Source organism: Panthera leo, chromosome A2 (assembly GCF_018350215.1).
Source record: "Panthera leo isolate Ple1 chromosome A2, P.leo_Ple1_pat1.1, whole genome shotgun sequence".
NCBI lineage: Eukaryota > Metazoa > Chordata > Mammalia > Carnivora > Felidae > Panthera > Panthera leo.
This window is the reverse complement of record NC_056680.1, coordinates 74,547,303-74,570,571: the sequence shown is the minus strand read 5'-3', so window position 1 is coordinate 74,570,571 and position 23,269 is coordinate 74,547,303. Positions and strand designations below refer to the sequence as shown.

General features: G+C 40.5%; 1 gene segment (V, D, J or C); it reads right to left on the bottom strand.

Moving 5' to 3' along the window:
• Positions 1-62: 62 nt before the first annotated feature.
• On the bottom strand, positions 63-19,609 carry LOC122206007. The segment is given in 5 exon segments: positions 63-655; positions 2,348-2,395; positions 11,017-11,142; positions 12,679-13,008; positions 19,315-19,609. Coding segments are annotated over 5 exon segments (660 nt in total).
• Positions 19,610-23,269: the final 3,660 nt, after the last annotated feature.

Here is a 23,269-nt window from a genome sequence, read left to right as displayed (position 1 = left end):
GTCCATGGCCTTGTACTCAGGTCTCACCAAATAAATGTCCACAGAGGCGAAAGTAGACTTGTGATTGCTTTTATTAGGCCTGTTATGAAAAATAGCACAAAGGTCAGGTAGCAAGGAGGAAGACTTCCAGAAATGTAAAATAAAAGGACTGCAGGCAGTTATCTGGATACAGAGCCCCAGGGGCCGCTATGGAAGCTGCACGCCGGCTGTATTCAGAGGCGAGGGTGCTGAGTGGCTGATGGGCTGGTGGACATGATGGAGAGAGCAGTGCTGACGCCCCTGTGGGTTCCCCCGGCCCCGCCCCTGAGTCATGGCAGAAATTGTTCTCCATGCAGTGACATTTCCTGTCTGCCTAGCTGTTTGTAAACCTGTTCTGCAATGATGACACATAGAAAAAGAAACATGTGAACTGAAATAACCCAAACGCAGAAAGAAAGCCTCTCTAGATCCTCAACAGACTCTTTTAGTGACAATAGTCAAGGAGAAAAGTGGACCCTTGGTGCCACCATGGGTTAGGAACTCTTCCCATTGTCACAGAGTGCTGGTCCCCCAAGCAGACAGATGGTGATGATGACGGTGTAGACCATGCTCTTGACGACGAGGACGACGTACGTGTAGTAGGCAGAGGTGTTCGCGAGCTGCACCTGCCGGGGGTCTAAAAGAAGCCATCAGTTAGTTTCACCTGTTCTTTGGAAAAGCAAGGACTTAGTTTGGGAGCTGGGTCACAACACACATTTCTGATGTCCTGGGTTAAAGTGACTCTCTCACCAGTACAACTGGAGAGTAAACATCTACACCACCATCACCACTAACACCACCCCCAAGACTACTCAGAATCCGGTTTGCAGACCAAGTTAGTAAAAAAACAAAAACAAAAACAAAACAAAAAAAAACCTTTAAAATTCACTTAGAACATTCCAAAGTATTAAAAAATAGGTTGTGTTTAGAATGAGTGAGTCCAATGGGGAAAAACAAGCATTGGTAATAAATAGCTTCTAGCATTTCTTCATTCCCCCATGTCCCCAGGTAAGAATAATAGGCAATATCCATTAACCACAACTTAAATGTTACTTGAGAACTGTGCATGTGAAGCCCTAATTGTATTTAATTTTTAATAACAGATGAGGTTATTATTTTCGTTCCCATTCTCACATAAACCGAGGACAGAGAGAGAAGCAATTTGCCTGATTTCATGCAACTAGTAAGTACGAGAGGCCAGATTTCAATCCCAGCAACCTGATGTTTCAGGACGCATTCTCAGCTACTCTGTAATTGTGGATCTCTACATGCAATGAATACCCAAGACACTCAATGATTATGGATAAATGTAAAGTGGGATGATGATAAGGAGGATGATAACGAGTAGCCAGAGTCCAGGAGCCCCTTGATATTGGACAGGAGGACAAATCAGCAGGACTAGAGCCAATGGTCCTCATCATTTCCTTTGTGCATATGTGTGGAGAAAGAGCCAGGAACTACTACTTATACTTAGAATGTACTCACAAGTACTTATTATGTAGCAGCTAAATGAGATACCCTAAGCTAGACATCCCACATGCGGGGCCTTATGTTCTCCATAACTGAGCTGGGTGTTATTTGTGTCATTTGTGGTTGGCTCAGAAAATGCAAATAATCTACCCATATTTCTGCAAATAATAATTAAAGACTAGGGTTTAAGTCTGGATTCTGGCACACGAAGTCCTGCCATCACACCCCCTCCCCTGTGCAGCCTGTCTCAGGGCCTTGGCTTTGGGATTTAGAGGAAAAATAAAAATTGAGTAAGTATATGAACTCTTGATTCAGATGATCTGGGTTGAAGCCCCAGATCTTGCTGTGTCGCAGGGCACAAGGGACTTAGCTAATTTTAGTTCACTGTCCTCATTTGTAATGTGAGAACAAAATACTTCCTAGTGAGTATTAACAGAATTAAACAAAACCCATTCAAAGTACACACAACGCCTTCTGTACAAGAACCTCTCAGTATCAGTTCATATTATTAACTACCAACAAATACAAAGATTTAAAAAAAAAACTCTAAAAGCTACTTGATACCATGTTTTCCTCAGTTCGTAGAAACAAAGACCACAGAAACGAATGAAATCCATTGTTGAAAGACTTCAGAGCCCCTCACTGCACCCCTACTTTATAGTCCTCTCATTCCCAAGCCAGAATTTACTGTGTGAAGGCGACTCCTGGGAAATGATGGAGACTTCAGCTGTCACTAAGTCTATTTGGCAAGATCCAACCATTGTGATATTTCTCCTTGAAGCCAGGGAAGTTCAAAAGTTAAGTTGATCAGAAGGTAAATGCTGTAGCATAACAAAAAGACAAACATAGAAGAACTTACCATTTTCATCCTTCAGAGAAGCTTTTGTGTAGTTAATAGTGACAAGCTCTAAAAGAAATGAAAGCAAGTATTATTCCGTTGTTCATATCCATTCTTTGACACGAGTCTGTGTCGTGGATAGTTTGATGGATGGATAGCGAGAGAGACAGACAGACAGGCAGATAGCATCTGTCAGCAGACTGGAGACAGCCATTACAAATAGGAGCCCCACAATTCCAGAAAAGCGTGCTCTGATTCTTTGTGACTGAGCAGATCACTTCATATATGATATATTTCTGCACATGGATACATTGAAGTTCGTGATTTTTTTTTCTTTTTTTCTCACAACTGGAGGATAATATCTAAGATTATCTTGTTTTCCTTCTGGGCTCACAGCTCCTAACACAGTGCCTGCGGCAAAGCAGGTGTTCTGTAAATACTTGTCGAAAGGAAAACCAACCAGAAACAGTGGCTGCTGTAAAGTCCTGAGCACACACTGCTCACATGAAGTGTGGCCACCAAAACGATATCGTCCAACCCGAGAATCCACAGCAGAATCTTACACGTTGGAAGGAGGCTGGTGTAGGTCAATTTCCCATGTAAAAACGGAAGCAGCCTTACCTTTCCAAATCACGCACACCCCGGTAACCGCAAGTCCCGCACATGATTTTCCAGAGTGGAGGTGTTTGTGGACATGACAACAAGGCTAATGAAAGCCATTACCCTTAGATGATTATTCCTGTGCCAGGCACTCTGTGAAAGTTCACGTGCGTTATCTCATCTGATCCTGGTGACACTGACATGAGCTGGATTTGGAGGACTCCATGTTACGCGTAGGATTTAGAGTCTCTAAGTACCTTGCTGAGAATCATACCAGTGATGGGCAGAGCTGGCACTCAGGGTCAGTGGTGGGGGGTTAGGAGAGCTACAGCATGTGGAACGCCCCTTGTACAACAATCCATACAAATTGAACACAACTCCACCATTGTGGACTCTCAGACATCATCTCTCCCAGACATAATCACCACTCTTAGCTAATGACCATTTTATTACACAGACTCAGGATCCCAGCGCACTTCTTTGCTGGGACGGGAACTTGCAGGCCAACACATATCAGTATCAGCTCTCTGAATATATGAAACCTAAGGTGAGAGTTGTATTTATCTACTGTGAACACAAAACAAAACAAATCAAAATAAAAACCACCCAGCACACATACAATTTTATGCACTCCGCACAACCTAATTTTGGGCACTCTTAAAAAAAACAGGTTTGAGGTTTAAACTTTCGGGTGAATTCCAAGAAGGAAAATGTTAGCGTCATATGTTAGAGGTTAAAATATCCTCAAGAGTTGACTTTAAAGTGCCCTAAATGTCTCTTTCTTTTCCATACAGTGACTTGAATCATACTGTGCACCTGAAACTAATAGAGTGTTCTATGTTAACTAACTGAAATTAAAATAAAAGCTTTTTAAAAAGATAAGTAAAAATCTCTTATCATCATGCATTGATTAAAGTAAAGACAGTAAGGTAACAACTTTTCATAATAAAATTTGTACGTGTCCTACGTGTTCTTTCTTAGTCGTGGCTGGTCATGCTTGGGCAAGATGACTTTTATCTCTTCTCAGTGTCACTTCATGGTTCTGTGTTTTCATGCATATATATATATATATATATATATATATATACATACATATATGTATATATATATATACACATGTATATATGTATGTGTATATATATATATATATATACATACATATATGTATATATATATATATACACATGTATATATGTATGTGTATATATATATATATATATATATATATATACATACATATACAAGCTTTTATCACAAACAGAACAACAAAAATCTTACAAGAAACAGCACTAGAAATCTGCTGCAGAATTGCATTAACAGAAATGCCCTCGTTAGCTTTGTTGTCAAAAGAAGACCTTGGGAGACATTCGTTGCAGAAGTAAGTGCCCAGCAAGACACGTCGTAAGCAAGAACTGCCCCCTTACCCTCGTCATCACCAGGGAACTTACTACACTTGTTACTTTTCTCCACTCCCTAGAAAAATGAAAACCTAACAGACACTTCAGCCCAGTGGTTACATTAAAGTTTTGCCCATTTGTTTCCTCTCTGTGTCTTAGCTGTAGATATGAACAATTAGAGCTGTCTGTGTAATGTTATTTTCGTTACTTTTAGGAAAGGATATAAAAAATACAGTAAGTGTAGAAATAAATTCATCCATGCTATGTTTTCAACAGCAAACATTGCCACTGATACAATGCTGCGTGCTCTTCATCAGAGCCCAGGTGACAGCAAAGGTAATTGCTTGACCCTGATTTGCTCATCGGACAAAGAATCTGTGAAATAACAAACATTCAAATGAGTACCTTTTAAAGATCGAATTGGCTGGTAACGGATCTATTTATGAATCAGGGAGCATCTTATCCGACAAGTAGAGGGGAGCTCCCAGGAGCCATAAGAAAAGAAGTCTTTCAAGATTGAAACGGAGGGGGGCGCCTGGGTGGCACAGCCGGTTAAGCGTCCGACTTCAGCCAGGTCACGATCTCACGGTCCGTGAGTTCGAGCCCCGCGTCGGGCTCTGGGCTGATGGCTCGGAGCCTGGAGCCTGTTTCCGATTCTGTGTCTCCCTCTCTCTCTGCCCCTCCCCCGTTCATGCTCTGTCTCTCTCTGTCCCAAAAATAAATAAACGTTGACAATTCTTTATAAAAAAAAAAAAAAAAAGATTGAAACGGAGGGAAAAAGAAGTTATTAGCAAGGAATCCATTATTTCAGGCAAGGTCACCATCCTAAAGGGAAGAGAAGGGGCCAGTCAGTAAACTTCCTAGTGCGGACCAGAAAATTCCATGCCCTGGTTAAAGGCAAAGTTCTGGGCGTTGAAACTATAGCTGGGCAGGGATGAAGTCTTGATTTACTGACTTGGGGTCTGGAGCTGAGTGAGGCCATTTTGACTCTGTGGTTTTCTTTTTAACAGCCCAGCCTTTTGATCAGACTCTCAGCTTAACTGAGAGATGAGATCAAAATGGGAGGCATTAACATTACTCTCAGCAGCAGCTCTGAGACATATGACAACAAATGTTGTCCTTCTGTGTGATACTCACAGGTCATGACCTTTTAGCTTCACCCTGTAATGTTCACAGGTTACCACTTCAGGTTTACAATTTTTGAGTGGGTTGTGCTCTTTGTTCTTTTTGGATGTTCCAGTCTTAGAGAGATCATTTGTTTGTAGGTTACCAGCTCTGAACTTACACTTGGAGCTTTAGAGAGAACATTACACACCAGGAATATTATTATGATTACCATAAACAAGACAGTTCCAATGTTTGGAGTGCAATTTGAGGCCATGGTCCCCAAGACACAAAGCTATGAAAATCAAATAATTAAGAAAGGATCCGCTGAAGCAGTCGCATTTTTTACCAAGTGGCGTGCTCAGTGATCTGACGTTGTTGAGTTTTAACTTCCCCAGAACTGTTAATCGGGGTAGAGCAGGCAGTGTTGACTACAGCACAGACCCACCCTTGCTCAGCTAAGAGATCATCAAGGGCTATCTTATTTTCAAGAATTACTTTGGTCAGAGTCTAAGGATATTTGTTAAGCAGCCATTGCTTTAGTAAGAGATTCTGCAACAATTTTCAGAACGAAGGAGAAGGTCTTGTTCAAACCTCATTTACCTTGATCCCTAACCTGGAAGTAGGGCCTCACCAGAAGAGTGAATCTTGGTCACGAAAGCTTCCTGGGAGGTTCCTTCTAACTCAGGGTGTAAACTGAGAGGTGTCAACCATTGAGATGTCTTCTTTAGCTTGAGAAAAGGTAGAAACAGGGCTAGATTTTCTCCTAGTCTGAAATAAAAGCTTGCTGTAAATTCCAAAGGTTAACCCCCTTGGCTGTGACCTGGGAGACAGAGATGATGGAGTTATCTTTCCAGGCCGTTCATCGGAAAGAAAAGAAAGTGAAAAGTTTTCACATTTGGTAGAAGTGTGAGATCTTGATCCACTGTCTTGGGCGAAAACACCCTACCTGCATGTCAGCTACATCACTTTCTTTCAGTTTGACTCAGAGATGTCAAGTGTCTGTGCAGGACCCAGTATCAGATAGAGACTGGAGCTGTGTGATGTGCACCTGAGGCTCAATACCTTTTAGTGTTACAGCAGGAGCACTTGGTAAGGTCCCTCTTCTACTGGGGGTTTGAGGGCTCTCTTCCTCTGATGACGAGTCCAAAATACCTAATCACCAGGCTGTAACTGTGACCTACAGGATCCTTTTAACTGTAATCCTGGAAGGCTTCCATAAGCTGGTGGTGACAGGCTTGAGCATAAGACATGGTAGACGTACACCAGCTGGACAGATTAGCATGTGACACAAGGATCAATAGAAGGTTGTACTCTGACAGAATGTCAAGAAGTTTGCAAGGTTTTCCTTAAGGTTCCTATGAGTTGCCCTGTAAGATAGGAGACTTGGTCCCTGGAGATCACAGAAGATGTGCCCCAAGGGGGAAACACACTTTTTAAAAGTGTCTTAGCCACAGGGAGGGCATCAGCCTCTTGGCAGGGAAAGGCTTTAAACCTTCCAGAAATGTACAAACAATAACCGGGGCATGTTGACAGCCCGCGCTAAGTGGCAGTGGCATGAAGTCCGGCTGCAGGTGTTCAAGGGGTCCCCAGGGAGGAGGTCTGGAGCCTTTGGAGACAAAATAATTTTTCCAGGATTGTGGACCCGACAGATTAGACATTGATGGCAAACCATTGTGTACTATTCTAGAAGTCTTACTGCTGATGTCGGTTTATAACATGAGTCACTTTAAATGCCCTATGGTGGGCAAAAGAATGAAAAAACAAAAATCAAGAAAATGGTTTTGCCATGGAGTCAGGAGGGACCAAATGACTGTCTTCATGTTCCCTTAGTCCAGACTCTTTCTTGAATACACTGCCACTGTTTACACACCTTAATTTCTCTGATTCAGAAGGAGACAGGTGTCATGTTCAAGGACATCAGGACCTCAAATGTCTGGCAGAACCAGAATCGACTTTAACTGCATGTGCCACAATCTTACAAACACAACGTAAAGAACACTTAGTATGAATTTCTATTTGACAATGCTTCCCATGTAATTTAACATATCAAATAAAGCCAAATTAGTTTAGGATGTCTTTTGGAATGTACCAGGTCAAAGAGGCTTAAGCTGACCAAAACACTAAAGAAAACAAATAAACAAACTCAACCCTTTGCCCTTTGGACAAAGAGAAACCAAATTCTAACGTTACACCTTCTTACTTTTGATTTGAAAATCCTTTCTTCCAAACTTAGTCCTGACCACGTATAACATTTTTTTCCAAATATCCCCTTTTACAAACCACTTTCTCCTTTACATCCAGAATTTGTCCTGAGTTTACCCTTTTTAGATGACCAGCCTTGCTTTAGGACAAAATTCCTTTCTTTTTTTGCCTTCAAAAATATAACCCCATTCATCATACTTTTTCTTACTGAAAACACACATCTTACTTTTTTGTTGTTTTTTTTTTTTGCATTCTTGGTTGTTTCCCTTATTATTTCCAGTAGTTCTCGTTAAATTATTAGAACTGTTAACTCCTAGAGACCTTCAATTTTAATGAAAACTAATAAGGAAGCAGTTGTGCACTGTTAAACAGTATTCTTTAGATTGGCAAATTTATGAATACATTTCACAATTTCTAGAAACCTGTGCTTCTTCAAAAAACAATCTTTCAGTAAAGCACAAAACACATTAACAAGCAGGCCCCAACGTATCTTCAGTTTCCAAAAGTAGATAAACCTATGTTCATTTATTAATAATTAACTATTTTATCATACTTGAAATGATCTAGATATTTAATGAATGTAACTGAATTTAACAGGTGCTCTAACTCAGCACAGCTTTAAAGTTTTAGCCTTCCAAAAAGTTTGGGGAGGCTAAAACTGTCTCTAAATTTTTACTTATTTTATTTACATTTATTCTATTGTTCCTGACAGTTTAGCTGAGGTTACTCATACAAGCTTTACGCGACCTGGGGAATGATGGATTAAACAGGTGATGGGGGTTAAGGAGTACCCTTGCCCTGACGGGCACAGGGTGAAGTAAAAAGTGCTGAGTGTCTATTTTGTACCCATGAAACGAGTATAACACCATGTGCTAACTAACTGGAATGGAAGTATAAAAATAAGAAAAATAAACTTACAAAACATCAAAGTTCATCATTCCCCCAAGCTATTTTTTTTAACGTTTTGTCACTGAGATCACATCTACTTATTTGACTTTTAGTAGACCCAGGCACCTGAAAGTTTTCATTTTAGTGCTGATAAAGCAGTAAAGAAATGTCTCTTTTATTTAAACCAACAACTGAATATTTGCCCAGACCATGTGAAATCAAAACACCTTTGGGTTAGTTTCTATCTTTCCGAGAGTTTTAGAATGCCCAGTCCTCACAAGTGCTTGTCTAAAAACCAAAGAAATATAGAGCTCTTTGTAAACTAATGTTGACAATGTCTCCAGAGGGAAAAAATATCTCACATTGACGACGTGTATTTGTGGACGCACAGATTGCCGCAAAGACCCTTGAATCACTGACATTTATGGAGTAATTTATGGAGAAAGTTAAGATCTGTTAAGATCTGTATGTGTCCCCAGGATTATGAAGGACACTGAGCCAGGGTTTAGGCACAAGAGCCCTTTAGCAGTTTGTATTTTGAAAAGGCCTCTTTCTCTTAGTTTTCCTCAGTCCCAGGCATTTGTGGGCTGTGTTTACATTTCGAAGATGCGATCAGATGGATCACTTTGAGGACAGAGAAAGAATGCAGGTTCCTCCAAGAAGGACTTTGCTTTCCTAAAGCCAACCATCTATAAGCCCTTTTCGGAACTAGGAGAAGTGTGGCAGTGGGTGAAGGGACAGGGGAACTCTGGATTGACCCAAGAGCTGCGTTTCTAGTTCTGTTCACATTTGTCAGAACAGCTCCTCTCAGTGTCTCAAAGACTCAGATTTACATAAAATGATATCATGGGTTGATTGGACCTATCCAAGCACATGAGCCTAATTTGCTTCCTTCCCTCTGGGTGCACAGTTTTAAGTATTCCTGGCAGATGGAATAACTCCCCTTGGGTGTAAGATGGGTCGCAAAGAGGAAGCTAAGGATATTACCCTCCCCAGATCCAGGGTCACCCACAAGGACAGCCAAAGGAAGGAACCCACAAGCCATATGTCCCAGGCAGGCAGAGAGCTAAGAGCAGTGACACGGGATGACACCAGCAAGGAAGGAGGCAATGGCTGTCTCTGGGAGAGAAAGGATCCATAAGCAATGGGTGTGGATTTGGAAACAAATCCGTGGGACAATGGGAAATTGTTTATTGTCTCCTGAGACCACGCACTGTGGGCAGAGATTTGGAAGGAACTGATTCTCCTAAGAGTTTCCACCCATTGCTGGCTTCTGCCGGTTTTTTCTAGGATCCCTTCTGCAGCACTCCTATTTACCAGAATTTCCACTTGGCTGTTGAAGGGAATAACAGAGCAGTTTGCCAGAAAATCACCCAGTTTCATCAGCTCTGGGAGAGGCTCATTTGGGGCCCTCCTCTGAAAGCAGACATGGGGTATAAAACCATTAAGTTGGCAGACTTCTGTTTATGACTGTGTAGCCTTTTCTGAGTGGAAAATCATTTCAGCCCAGAGTGAGTGCTCAAAGGACCAAAGAATGGAGCAGGAGGATTACGTCAGTCTTACAGACTTTTTTTTAGTACCTCTTCCATCTATAATTTTTCATGAGCCTTTTGCAGTGAGTCATTCAACGAAATGACCTTGACATTTTAAAACCTTTAGGAAGCTTCTGCTTGCTGATTAAACTGAGGGGTCCTAGTGTCTTTAACTGTAAAACCTTGCTCTTAAGTGCCCTTCCTAAGTGGTCTTATCTAATTGGAAAGTATATGTTTAACATCTGGGACCATAGTTCTTAGATGAAAAATAAGCAGGTGTACTGGAAGGTGGTGGGCTTGACCCTTCAGGACTTGAGGATCCCATGAGCTAAGATTTGGAGCCAAACTGACACCTAAAAGGCATATGACCCGAATCGGGGATTGGGTGTGTTTTACAGTATACGTCCTTGCACAGAGGTTTTCCGGAGGTTGATGGGTGACCCAGTGCTGACCCAACGACCCCTGCCCTCACCAACTTGTACCATCAGAGGAGTGTTCTTGAGGTAGCAATGCTCTAACTGTCTTTAAATGTGGGACCTGTGCCCAGCAATTTTTGTGGCTTTTTCTACCTCTGAGATCCCTGTTGCCAGTAGCCTTTCTCTAAACGAAAGGAGACAATCGTGTGCACATTAGTGAATGGGCAATAAGAGAGGCTACTGCGTTCAGGACCCAAGAAGACTCCGTGTGCACCACCAACAATTCTCTTGGAACCTTGCTGACTTTTCTAGCAGGGGAAGTGCGGTCTGAAAGGTTGGGGGCTTGGCTTCAGGCACACCTTTCTGCCAGCTCAGCTGGGCTCTGGCCAAATAGACCAGTTCCACAGGGTTCCAGATAAACATGCCGGCTCAACCGGGCTCTGGGCATAACCCTTGCAGCCCAAGCTGACCTGTCCTGGAAAGAAAGGCCCATTAGATCAGCAGCCCGAATGCAAGGAGAGAGGAGCTTGGAACCGAGAGGAACTCACCCTCAGCCCTTGAAACCGGTGAGGAGGACAGTGAACTCAAAGGGCTCACAGTGACCACTCCTGTGTTTTGCCTTGTCTCTGAATGCCTCTGCGGGTCCACTTCGGATCTTCTCGCCTCCGCCAAACCTATTAAAGAACAAAAACCCAACCAAGTAAATGTTAAAGATCCAATGGCTGTATTCGTCAATCAGTGTATGAATCAGAGAGCATCCCATCTAGCATGTAGACAGGACCTCCAAAGGAGGACAGGAAAGAAATCTTTTTTACAATAGAGAAGGAGCAGAAAAGAGGAAATTTTTAGCAAGGAATCCACTGATTTAGGCAAGGTCACCCTGACAGAGAAGGGAAGGGGTCCATTAGGAAACTTCTTGGTGCTGACCAGGAAAATTCCCTAGTCGACTGGTTAAAGGTTACTCTTCTGGGGCATTGAAATTGTACTTGGGTTAGGTATTAAGTCTTGGTGGAGTGACTTGGGGCTTTAAGCTGAGTGTTGCCATTTGGGGTTTGTGGGTTTTTGTTTTTTGCTTTTTCTTTTTTAACACTCCCAGAGGACAAAGGACAAAGACTTACCTCAGAAATATATAGCAAAGCTCTTCACATGTCTTGCTATGTGTTTGTTCCCTGCTGCTTAAAAAGTGCTTGTTAACCACAGAGCAAGTACAAACTGGTTCCTTCTTATGGGCCCTCTGGGGCCCTTTTATATTAATGTTCAGGACTTGACTTCTGAGTCTAGAGAGTTCCTGGCTCACAGCCGAGCCAGGGCACATTCAGCTCTGCCCCCATTGTCAAATATGACCAGCCTCTGCACCAATGGGGCTCCTTCAGGACACCACGTCTGAATCACCAGGGACCCTGGGTGATTAGGCAAAGTGTATTCGCCCTACTGTAGTGATCCTCCTGGGGACAGTGGTCTGCCCTGCCTCCCTTCCAGGCCTGGCGCATGCTCGGACGGCAGGAAGTGTTTGCTGGGCAGCATTTCCCAGGGGTAGAAATAAATCCATTGTGGACAATGGGAGAATGTTTGTACACGTAATCTCACCCCTCTCCAGTTACCAAATTTCACCTTACAGTCTTATATAAAATTCAAATCTGGAACACCCAAGACCATACTAAAAACTCAGCAGCCAAATCGCCATTTTTACTTGAACTGCAATCCAGCTCTATCAAAGGAGCAGCATTTTGTCACCTGTAACTATTTAAGGGTGATACTTTGAATAGACCAGATTGAGGTGAGAGGGAGTTTGACCATTGAGTAGAACGTTCCCGAAAGATGTGCGATTGTTCTTATTTCCTTATCAAGTAAGATCATAGAAAGTGGACTCTCTTTTTGAGCATTTATTGTGTGTGAGGCTGCTAGGTGCTTCCTCCGTATTGTTTCATTCAATCCATACAGTGACGCTAAAAAACATCATTGTGACCTTTATATTTTGCATGGTGAAACTGAGGCGATAAAGGCTAAGTGAATTGTTCTTGTGCTCTTTCTTTGTATGTTTCTACTTTAATTCTATGGGGAAGTAACAGGACATTTATGTGACCGTTAAAAGTACGTTAAAGAAAGATTTCTATTTGCTTGTTTTCCATTAATTTTTGATAGAAAAGGTGTGGTATTCCCTTTGAAACAAAGGGTTCTGAAAGGTTATCATCATGTGTATATGCACATACCTTTGTTTATTGAAGGAAACAGTATCTCTCGATTAACCCCTCCTTTATTATTCTCATGTTTGACGGTACATTTGTGTTCTTTATCCATTGACTTTTTAGGCACGGTCAGCCACGTGTATTTCATGTATGTGTCCTTAGTCTTCATGGTGTCACCCTGCTGGGATTTCAGAATTGTTTTGCCATTCTTTTCTTTCCAATCTATCGTGATAACGTCAGGGAAAAAGTCCTCAAGAAGACAAAGATATGTTCCAGTGTTATGGAGTTTTACTTCATCAGCTGAAGGAAGAAAAATTGTGGGCTTGGGGAAAATGTCTTCATCAGGATTTTTATCTGTGGGAGAAACGCAATTGCAATGAAAACATTAGAGAAATGAAACATTCTGTGGTTTGGAACCACCTAACACACAGTAAAAGGAAGGAAAAGTTGCCATAGGGTTAGTGCTTACTATGACCTTTCATCCACAGTGGGTTCTGAGTTGCTCATTTTGTTACTTTCCATGGGAAAAGGGGTTATGTAAGTTGTCCAAAGTCACGGCTATTAAGGGCAGCACCTGGATTAATGTGGAATTTTTTGAAACAATACACAGTCACTTGTTGAAAGGGAATCTATTTCCACCCATACTTGACAATCTGTCACATTGGCCTTTTAGCTTCAAATAAGGATCCCATGTCCACTTCTGATACCGGATTTCTTCTGCTTGATTCCTGATTTTATAGACCATCTTGCTCTCACATCTGAACCACACCAGGATTTTGAGTAGAGTGATGTTTTAAGCTGCATCTCCAAATTATCTACAATGCCTTGAATTTAGAAGTGATGTGGCTAAATTTACAAAACGGCTATTAAAAATTTATTGATTGTTTCCAGAAATGCTCGTATTAACTTTATCAAGTCTTGCACTACTCAGAATTCGGTTTGCTTTGAGAAATGTTCACTAAAGTCACATTTTAACGGGAATTTCGTTGTAGTTGGTGCATGACTAAAAAGACACCATACTTTGACACTTAGAATCTTCCCCCAAATTTGAATCTGCCCTGGAAGCCTGCTTAACTTGCTTTCACACACACAGTTTTCTTCGATTTCACCTGCTAAATAACATTATATGTAACTCGTAAAATGTTAACAGTTATGGTTCCAGAGTTTCTTGTAGACATAATGTGAAAATATGCAATGAAACATCATAGTTGTCAAGGGCATGTCACTTGAGGGCTGGAATGTTCCTTGCTTATACATTGATTGTTAATTAGTGATTGAAATTGTAAAGAGTAGAACCCTTCCAATTTGATTTCCAACTGAAACACAAACGTTAACACATTTTCTCTTTGGGCTAGTTAGGAGTTAGAATAATAATTTTGTGGACAATTTCCGAAGAAAAGAAGAATTTGATTTCTCCTTTGAGAAGAAAAGGAAAAAATATTCTTGAGAATTTCTGACAGTGCCTCAAAGTTCCTGATTTTTATACTAATCTGTAAGCAAAAATCAGTTTTTTAATCACGCTATACATAGAATTAGATCATAATGCAGTTGTCTTAAACTTGTACGTCTTGCATATACTGCAAATAGTATTTTATTGATTGTAATACTAGGAAAGTCTATATTTCTCCAACCATATACTTTGTTTTTCATTGTGAAAGCATGTAATAGAAAACAAGACTAATTTTTCAAAGTATATGATATTTACATGATTTTTGCCTCTAGTCAATACATTTAAGGAATCTAGTTTTCATGTTAGGAAGTTGGTTTTTTTTATAAGATTACTTCTGATTCATCATCGTAAAGAACTTCAAAATCAAATGATCTACTTGGAAAATTATTGGACAGGAAGACAATTATTGGACAATTATTGGACAGGAAGAAAATTATTGGACAGGATGCTGACCTCCTGTCCCTTTTCTTCAGCTAGATTCTGGAAGTTTCATTCTTTTCAGGATAGAAGGAATCTTGAACTCCTATAACTTTCTCAATGTGACAATTAACTGAGCATTAAATAGTGTACTTGATTATATATGATTAGTGCCTACATTTTGGCTAATTATACTACATGTTTTTTCTTCCAACATTCTTTTTTAAACTTACTAGCAGTGTTTTTTATGGCCACAATCATTTTACTGATGCATAAAATAGAAACCAGTTCACAAAACAAATAAGTTGTCCATTACATTTCTATATATTCACAATCAAAAAATGTTTTAAGGTAAATTGCCTGAGTTGTAGACATATTATTAGGACAAAGCAGTATGAATCCTATATAACTTAACCAAATGCAACCACACTTTCAATTAAGTGGGTATTTCAAACCTGCATTAATATTGACTCCAAATTTCTCAGCTTATTCTTCTAATTTTTCTTTTATTAAGTAAATAAAGCTATTTCATATGTAAGTATGAATTTCAAATTTATGACATTTCTAAGTATATTTAAAAGGACTAACCATATCTGTAACTATATTTCTAAGTACATTCTAACCATATTTTCAGCCATTGTTTTTCTACCATATACAAGCACGAATCCCAAACTTGGTAAATTTAGAGATAATAGAAATTAAGATAAAGGGTTAAGGTTTAAATACACAGAAAAACTACAAAAATACAAAAACAAAACCCACATTTTAATTTCATTTTGTGGCCAAGTGAGGGAAAAGTTCATTAAATGAAACAAATACCTCTAAATTCAAGTTATTTGTCTATCAGTGCACAGGAAGGTCACTTTCCACTGGGGCAATTAGAAGCACAGCTGAATCCTCGGGCAAATTTCTGCTCTATCATTATGATTGGCTACAGACCCTCCATACTGGATACTATTGTCCCTTCAGGTTTGAAATGGGACAACTTCTTAGGGCATACCCACTGCATATCCAGCACCCTTTATATGTTAGACAACATGCCAAGTAATTTATTCACAGTCTCTCATTTAATTCTCATATGACTCCTGCTGAATGCCTCCTGTTATCCCACCTGATGGATGAGGAAACTGAGGGCAGAGAATAATCGCCAAATTCACATAAGCAGTACGTGGTAGAGAAAGGGCTCCAGGTCAGCCTGGGGCAAATCCCGGGCTCTCTGACTACACCCTTTCACCGTCAGGAAAGGAAATGTGTCAACTCACAAAGCACATCTGTCATGATCAACTTCATTCTTGGACCAAACCCTTTCGTGACAGTTACACACAATGTACATGAACACTTTATACAAGTCCACACGGACACAAGGTCTGATCCTATTACAGTATTTGTACAATGTTGTCTATGCTGACCTTTACTGTAAAGATTGATATTAAAATCTCTCCTAAGATTTCCACCACCAAACATGCTATGGAAATGAGAAAGTATATTATTATCATTACCATGATTATTAGCAATTTGTTTAGATGATTGTGTGCTCCAACATGACATTTTAATCGCATGGGATCACATCTTTCTTACTAATGGGAATACAGTACTTGAGGTAATGATTGGATCTAGGTAAATCAAGCATGGAGACTCATTCCTTCGTTTGCACCCCACTTTGCTCTACTATGTCTCGATTCACTCAGCCATCATCACTGGAATGTGCCTTTGACACACCAGTTAATAGGCAATCACTTGTCTTATCCACTGCATTTCCAGTGTTAAGAAAGTCAAAGGGAACATTGGCTAAAGCCTAGTAACATGGGGTCAGTTCATGGAACTGCTTCACCTGCGTAGTCCAAAGCAAATGTCTCTTTTCCCACCAACAGCATAATCCATGTGCATTCTAAGCTTTCACCAGAAATTTCTACCTCCAACTGCCTTTCTTTCGGATCATGCCTAAGTTTGCCTTGAATCTCCTACAGTGGGATTTCAGGCCAAATGACTAGATCAAAGGCAGTTGCCTGGTCCTCCAAGTCTCCTATTGTCACATTAGATCACCAGACTGCATGATCCCTGACCCTGTCGGCTGATTATCACCATCTGTGAATGACATTCAATGTCATGGTGCCCATAGTAATGATGCAGTTGTAGCATGAAATGCATTTGTGTAAAAATCACCTTATCCACTTTATAAAATGGATGTGGAAGGCGATTCCCACTCCACTTCATATTCCCCCAAAAGGACTCATGCTTTGAGTGTTTTTTTCTAATTTTATGATAGATAAGGCATAACATCTTTGAAACTCTGGTGTACTTCAGTTTATCACTTAACACAAAGTATGTACTCCACCACATTTTTCTCCTACTTGTGAACATAAAATTTTATCCTGTGCTTCTTTCTAGATCATCACAGGCCTTTTTTTTTCTTCTTCTTCTGCTTCCCTTAGTGCTTTTGATCTTTTATTTTTATTTCATAGCCTAACTGTAGTTGTGTCTTTTATTTGAGGCCTTCTCAAATAGATGATGGAAAGAGACAGTATAAATAAATGAGAAACCATTGGTGTGTTCGGCCCCAGGGCTTCAGAGCTTAGGGAAGGTCTAACTCAGAGGTCACATGAAAAACGAAAGAAGTTTCCAAATCCCTCTCTGTGATACAAACGCAAAACGTGTGGAATTCAACCACCCTGAAACGCCAGAGAAGAAGGAGAAGCTTGCGTTCCCAACATCATCCCTCACGAAAGAGGGGTTGTCTTATGTTTCAGTCCTGGGCCACTTATTAAAAGAGGCTCTTCTAGTCCATTCAACTTTGATCCAACAATACTACTTGGACAGGATACCAACCTGAAATAAACTCAATGGAACTAGTTTTGGAAGTCGCACTGGTAAAAGACAATAAGCAGTTTAATGTGGATTTAGTAAATACGACTTGGGACTAAAGACTCTATACTTCATGCTTCTGTCTCACATACATAGAAAGACAGTATAAATGAAAAGAATGCTTTTATTTTGTAAGTGGGTGAATTGTCTCTTCCAATAAAATATCCAGGGACATCATCATCTGGGAATCCCAAAACAGACACTCAGACCCTTTGATAACTCAGAAATATGCTCTGAAGTATACATGTTAGATGTGTATGAAGGGTTTGAAAAAAATTTTTAATGAAATGTGAGGGCAGAAATAAGCAGTATTTCTCAAATGATATTTATAATGATGTAATTTTTAATCTGTAGGCATAATCCAATGAAGATATTAATTATAAGTGAAGATTTAATTTTATGGGTATTATTATAATTTTATGTATTCAAGTTGTAAAACCTCTCCTTTTTTACATCCAGAGGTTTCCACCGAAAAATGCGAGACCCCCTGATGTTCAGGCTAACAATGTCTCAGGTGATGCCTACTACATTCTACTCATTTTTAGAATCATGTAACAATGGGTCTTAGAAACTGAAGGTATTCTGCCAATACTGACCAATTGTTCCAAAATGACCTGTAGACCAGATCATACTTAATACATTTCCTGTACTCATGATTCATAAAGTACTTCAGTAGGTGATTATTTCAATTCTATAGGATTGCCTTTCTTTTTTAAATCACTGACCATGTCTGAACCAATGTGGTAGTTATTTCTAACAGAAAGTGATAGATCCAGGATCACAGTCCATATTTTTTTCTGCACTACACTCTCCTAAAAACACTTTTTAAAGGACGTCATGAACTGTATCTGTGTCACCATATTTAATAAGATTGCTATAATTTATATTGCAGTCGGGTGGAAGAAAGAGGACCAGAATGCTGTGTTTCAATTTATTAACTCTTTGTGCCTATGACCACAACCACTAAGGAAACCAAAAAATATCATTACATTTCACAATTCCAATGTTTTACCAGCATTGTGACAATTCTTTGAAAACCTGTAGTTGACTAGATCTGGCAATCTAGAAACATCCCTGGGAGGTGTTCTCCCTCATCCAGGCAAAATTTCATCTCTAAGGGTAATGAAGAATGAACACATTTACTAGCCTGAATGTAGAAAAACAAACAAACAAACAAACAAACACAGCTCATGACATTAATGGATATGTTTGCACAGTTCAATGTGTCCATCCCTGGTATGAATCAGCTTCTGACAAAATGACAAGTTCAGCAATTTTTGTTCATTCTTTTTCACTGGTTGTTTTTGGAATCAAGTAAATAAGATACACAAATTTCTTTACAAACCTTTCAGTACAGAAATTCCACAGGGACCTAACATCCCCACCCCTCAGGGACCCCCAGTTGCTCTAGCAAGTTAGCTCCTTGTCAATGTCGCCCACGCGAACTCAGGCGGCAACTCCCCCCAAGGACTGGGAAACAGTCACCTACCTCTCCAAGGATCCTGCTGCCATTTGTGGCCAAACTGGAACCAAATCCTAGAATTCTGGGCCAGCACCAGCCCCTGGCCTCCGCCCCTGCATCACCTGCCTCCCCTCCCTATGTTATACGGAAGAATGAAAGAATATTTACCTGTAACCCTGAGCAGTGTGCCAGGACCAAACACTTTGTGGTCCCACCTATACCAATCCCACTGTCTGAAAAGCTTTTACAGAAATCTCCCTTTGTGTCACCTTTTAAAATTGTGCCCATATATTCACAATATTTATATAAATAAGTAAAAACAGGCCCTGCTAACATTAAACAAAGATGAATCTCAAGCCAAATCACATTAGATATGAATGCAGTCAAGAAGGGATGAACTGACCCCTTTCTGCCTGGGCAGCTGGGTTCTGTCTTTCCATCTTGCTTGGGTTGGAGGGTATGGTTTTACCTTTCCTCAGCATTTTGCTGAATCCTCTAAACCTCTCTTCTTAGGACGTTTTCATGTATCTGATCAGTTCTTTTCCTGGAATCTAATTTACAGTTACTTCTTCCATAATTTTCAAAGAGGAACAAAAATAGAAATAATATATTTGAATATTTAATAAATGAAAGTTAATATTTTTACAGGTATTTTTTTGTTGTTTCTAGGTACTGGGGGTGGGTAACTGGTTTGGTTGAAAAGTAAGTTCTTGGGGCACTTGGGTGGCTCAGTCGGTTAAGCGTCCGACTTCGGCTCAGGTCATGATCTCATGGTCCGTGAGTTCGAGCCCCGCATCGGGCTCTGTGGTGACCGCTCAGAGCCTGGAGCCTGTTTCAGATTCTGTGTCTCCCTCTCTCTCTGACCCTCCCCAGTTCATGCTCTATCTCTCTCTGTCTCAAAAATAAATAAAACATTAAAATTTTTTTTTTAAAAATAAATTAAAAAAAAGAAAAGTAAGTTCTTTCCAGAATCCCACTCCCAATGATAGTAGACCAGAAGAGAGTCTGAAATCGGAATGATGATCTCTTAACTTATTTATGCTGAGACTTCCCTTTTTATTTTCTTAATGTTTATTTACTTTTGAGAGAGAGAGAGAGAGAGAGAGAGAACATGAGCGGGGAAGAGGCACAGAGAGAGGGAGACCCAGAATCTGAAGCAAGCTCCAGGTTCTGAGCCGTCAGCACAGAGCCCATCAGGGGGCTCCAACCCATGAATCCCGTGATCATGACCTGAGCCGAAGTCAGACGCTCAACCGACTGGGCCACCCAGATGTCCTGAGACTGCTCTTTAGACTTGGCAATGCCTCTGTCGTTTCCAGGGAACTGATGTAAAATCCTGAGCTGCTCATCAGAGGATCCTGTCTGGTCTGGTCTTTCTGCCGTTGTCCCAGCTTAAGCGGAAAAGCAGCTGTGGGTCATTCGGCCGAGTCCTGCGTGTAGGTCACCTGCTCCAGCTGTCCTGCCCAAGTCAATGTTTCCGGCGCACTTGATGCCGATGCGGAAAGAAGACTGAATGCTATGGTGTGGAAAGGACTTGTCATTTTATAACAATACCCTAAGACTCACACTGAGAATGTAATAAATGCATATTCTACATGACTTACTCATTTAGGGGGAAGAAAGACAATTTTAATGCCCTGATTAGAAGCAGAAGAATTGTTTTCACACGAGGAGTAATACACACAATGAACTATAATTAGTTAAGCATTCAACTAAAGAGTCGATTCAAAATGTCAGGCTACCGAGAGTAAATATGCAGAATTAAAAATACAGCTTAATGTTTATAATACCATATAATGGCCTAGACCATGCTCCGTGAGACAGGTCTCTGTTGGCTCCAAATTTTGCCATAGTAACTGGCCATGTGAATTTAGGCAATTAACTGAACTTCTCAAAGCCTCAGTTTCCCCAACAGCGATATTAAAATAAGAGGGTCTCCTGGGCAGGGCTGTTGAGGACTGAGATAAGGCACTGTAACTAGTCAGCATGGTACGTGGCTCTCAGTAAATAGTAGCTAATATCATTATTCTCTTTACTCAGATGGTTTGGGGCCCCCTTATCAAATGTTCCACTAAACAAAATGTATGGATTTTATAAGCAATAAGTATTACAGAAAGTAAGAAAGCAAAGGGCTCATGAGCCTAAGACATTCTGTGTCTCTGGTGGCCACATGCTGAAAAACAGGGGCCCAAGAAGTCACAATCGAGAATATTTGTCCACTAGACTGCAAGCTTTTGCAGCGTCGGGACTGCGTCTTGTGCCCCTTTTATCTCTAGCGTCCAGCCTAGACACTGTCTTCAGTAAATGTTTGCTAAGACAATAAGTGAACACACGAAAATATAAAACCATGCAGGCAGACTCTTCATGGGCTCTGGAGCTGAAATGGTTTACTGAGCTCACAAATTCCATTCATCTGGACCATCTCTACTCAGTATCCCCAGAGTTGCAACAGCACAAATTTTGACTAGTCTCAGCCTATCTCTAAGAACCTAGAATAACAAGAATATGTTGATTAATGATGTTCTTTAGTCATTTACCGTAAGGGTTAAATGTTTGGCACTGCCGTTGAAGAGGAGATCTAAAGCAATCATATAGGTTCTGCAGTTATTAGAGAAAGGAGCACTCTTCGTTAAGAAAGGAGCACTCTTTATTAATACTAGAGATAATCAAAGTGTTTCTCACTGAAAAGACTGTATACAAGAAAAACATCTGGAACTTACACAAATAGTTTACAGATATGGTCATACAAATAGCTTAATTTCAAGCCTGAGTCTATACTTTTGTGTGTTTATTTTGTAACAGTAGAATTCAATCTGCTGGCAAGCAGGAAAGAGAAAAACCATTTACAAAGTAGTTTTATTTCCATATAGAGTGACCAGTAGCTGCAAAATTGCTGTCCATCTGCTGAGGTGATCCTACATTGTTTTTTTGTTTTTTTGCTTTTTTTTTTTTTTTTTCTAAAAAGCTTATCAGTTTTTCATTCACAGGATCAAATCAGGACAAAGTTACTTACCAAGAGAAGTTACTATGAGCCTAATTCCTTCTGTAGATATCTTGATCCAGCCTGGTTAGATGTTATCACACTGGGTAGAGCTTATATAAAAAAAAAAATGTCAGGGGCGACTGGGTGTCTCAGTCGGTTGAGCGTCCAACTTGGGCTAGGTCATGATCTCACAGTTGGTGAGTTCGAGCCCCCGCATGGGGCTCTGTGCTGACAGCTCAGAGCCTGGAGCCTGCTTCTGATTCTGTGTCTCCCTCTCTCTCTGCTCCTCCCCTGCTCACATGCTCTCTCTCTCTCAAAAATAAATAACTATTTTTAAAAAATGTCAGCCTTGGGGCGCTTGGGTGGCTCAGTCGGTTGGGCATCCAACTTCAACTCAGGTCACGATCTTATGGTTCGTGTGTTCGAGTCCCGCATCAGGCTCTGTGCTGACAGCTCAGAGCCTAGAGCCTACTTCAGATTCTGTGTCTCCCTCTCTCTCTGCCCCTCCCCTGCTTGTGATCTGTCTCTGTCTCTCTCAAAAATAAATAAACATTAAAAAAAATTTTTTTAAGTCAGCCTGAGTCTCATGGCATGAGCAGTAGGTAGAAACCTTGTCCTGGCAATTTGATCTTCTGGACGCCTCTGGAAGTCCTTGAATATAGGCTTCGTGGCATTTCATATGTCATAAGTTGTCCTCAGATTAATTGACCCAAATGTCTGTTTTCTTTCCATGGAGGCAATAGTGATGGAAAAGTGCTACACAAAATGGGCATAATAAGAGCAAATAAAAAAAGAAACAAAGGGGGAAGGAAGGAAGAGAGAGAGAGGAAGGAAAGAAGAAAGAAAGGGACAGAGGAGGGAAGGAAAGGAGAGAGAGAAAGAGAGAAAGAGAGAAAAAAAGAGATGAAGAAAAGAAAGAAAAAAAGAAGAGATGGGACCAGTGGTCTACCAAGGCCTTTTTTAAATTACCAGGAAAAGTGTTCAGAGAATTAAAACATTTTGATTTCAGGTGTTCAAGTGTGTGAAACTGCTCAGAGACCACATCAAAGGAAAAGCCCTTCTGTTCTCACAAACACCAGGTCTGCTGAGTCAGCAATTTGGGATTGTATTTCCGAAAGAGGAAACTCTTCAGTAACTGAAAACACAAACATGCCAACAGACACATACTTGAGAAATGTGAACGATGGTCTCCATTTTTTTAGGAGCCACCTTTACCATTTAGCAACATGAGTCTTTACCAGGCAATGAACAATGAGAAAATAATTTCTGTGATGACAGTATTTTCCTGGAAGAAAAAGAAATTTGTAGAATTCTATCTCCCATGGAAAAATAGATTCCTTACTAAAACTATAATTTGAAAACAAACCCAGTTGGCTGTCATGTTGAAAGAAGAAAACTCTTGTAAGCAATTGTGCTATGTTTAAAAATGCAGGTGTAGTCC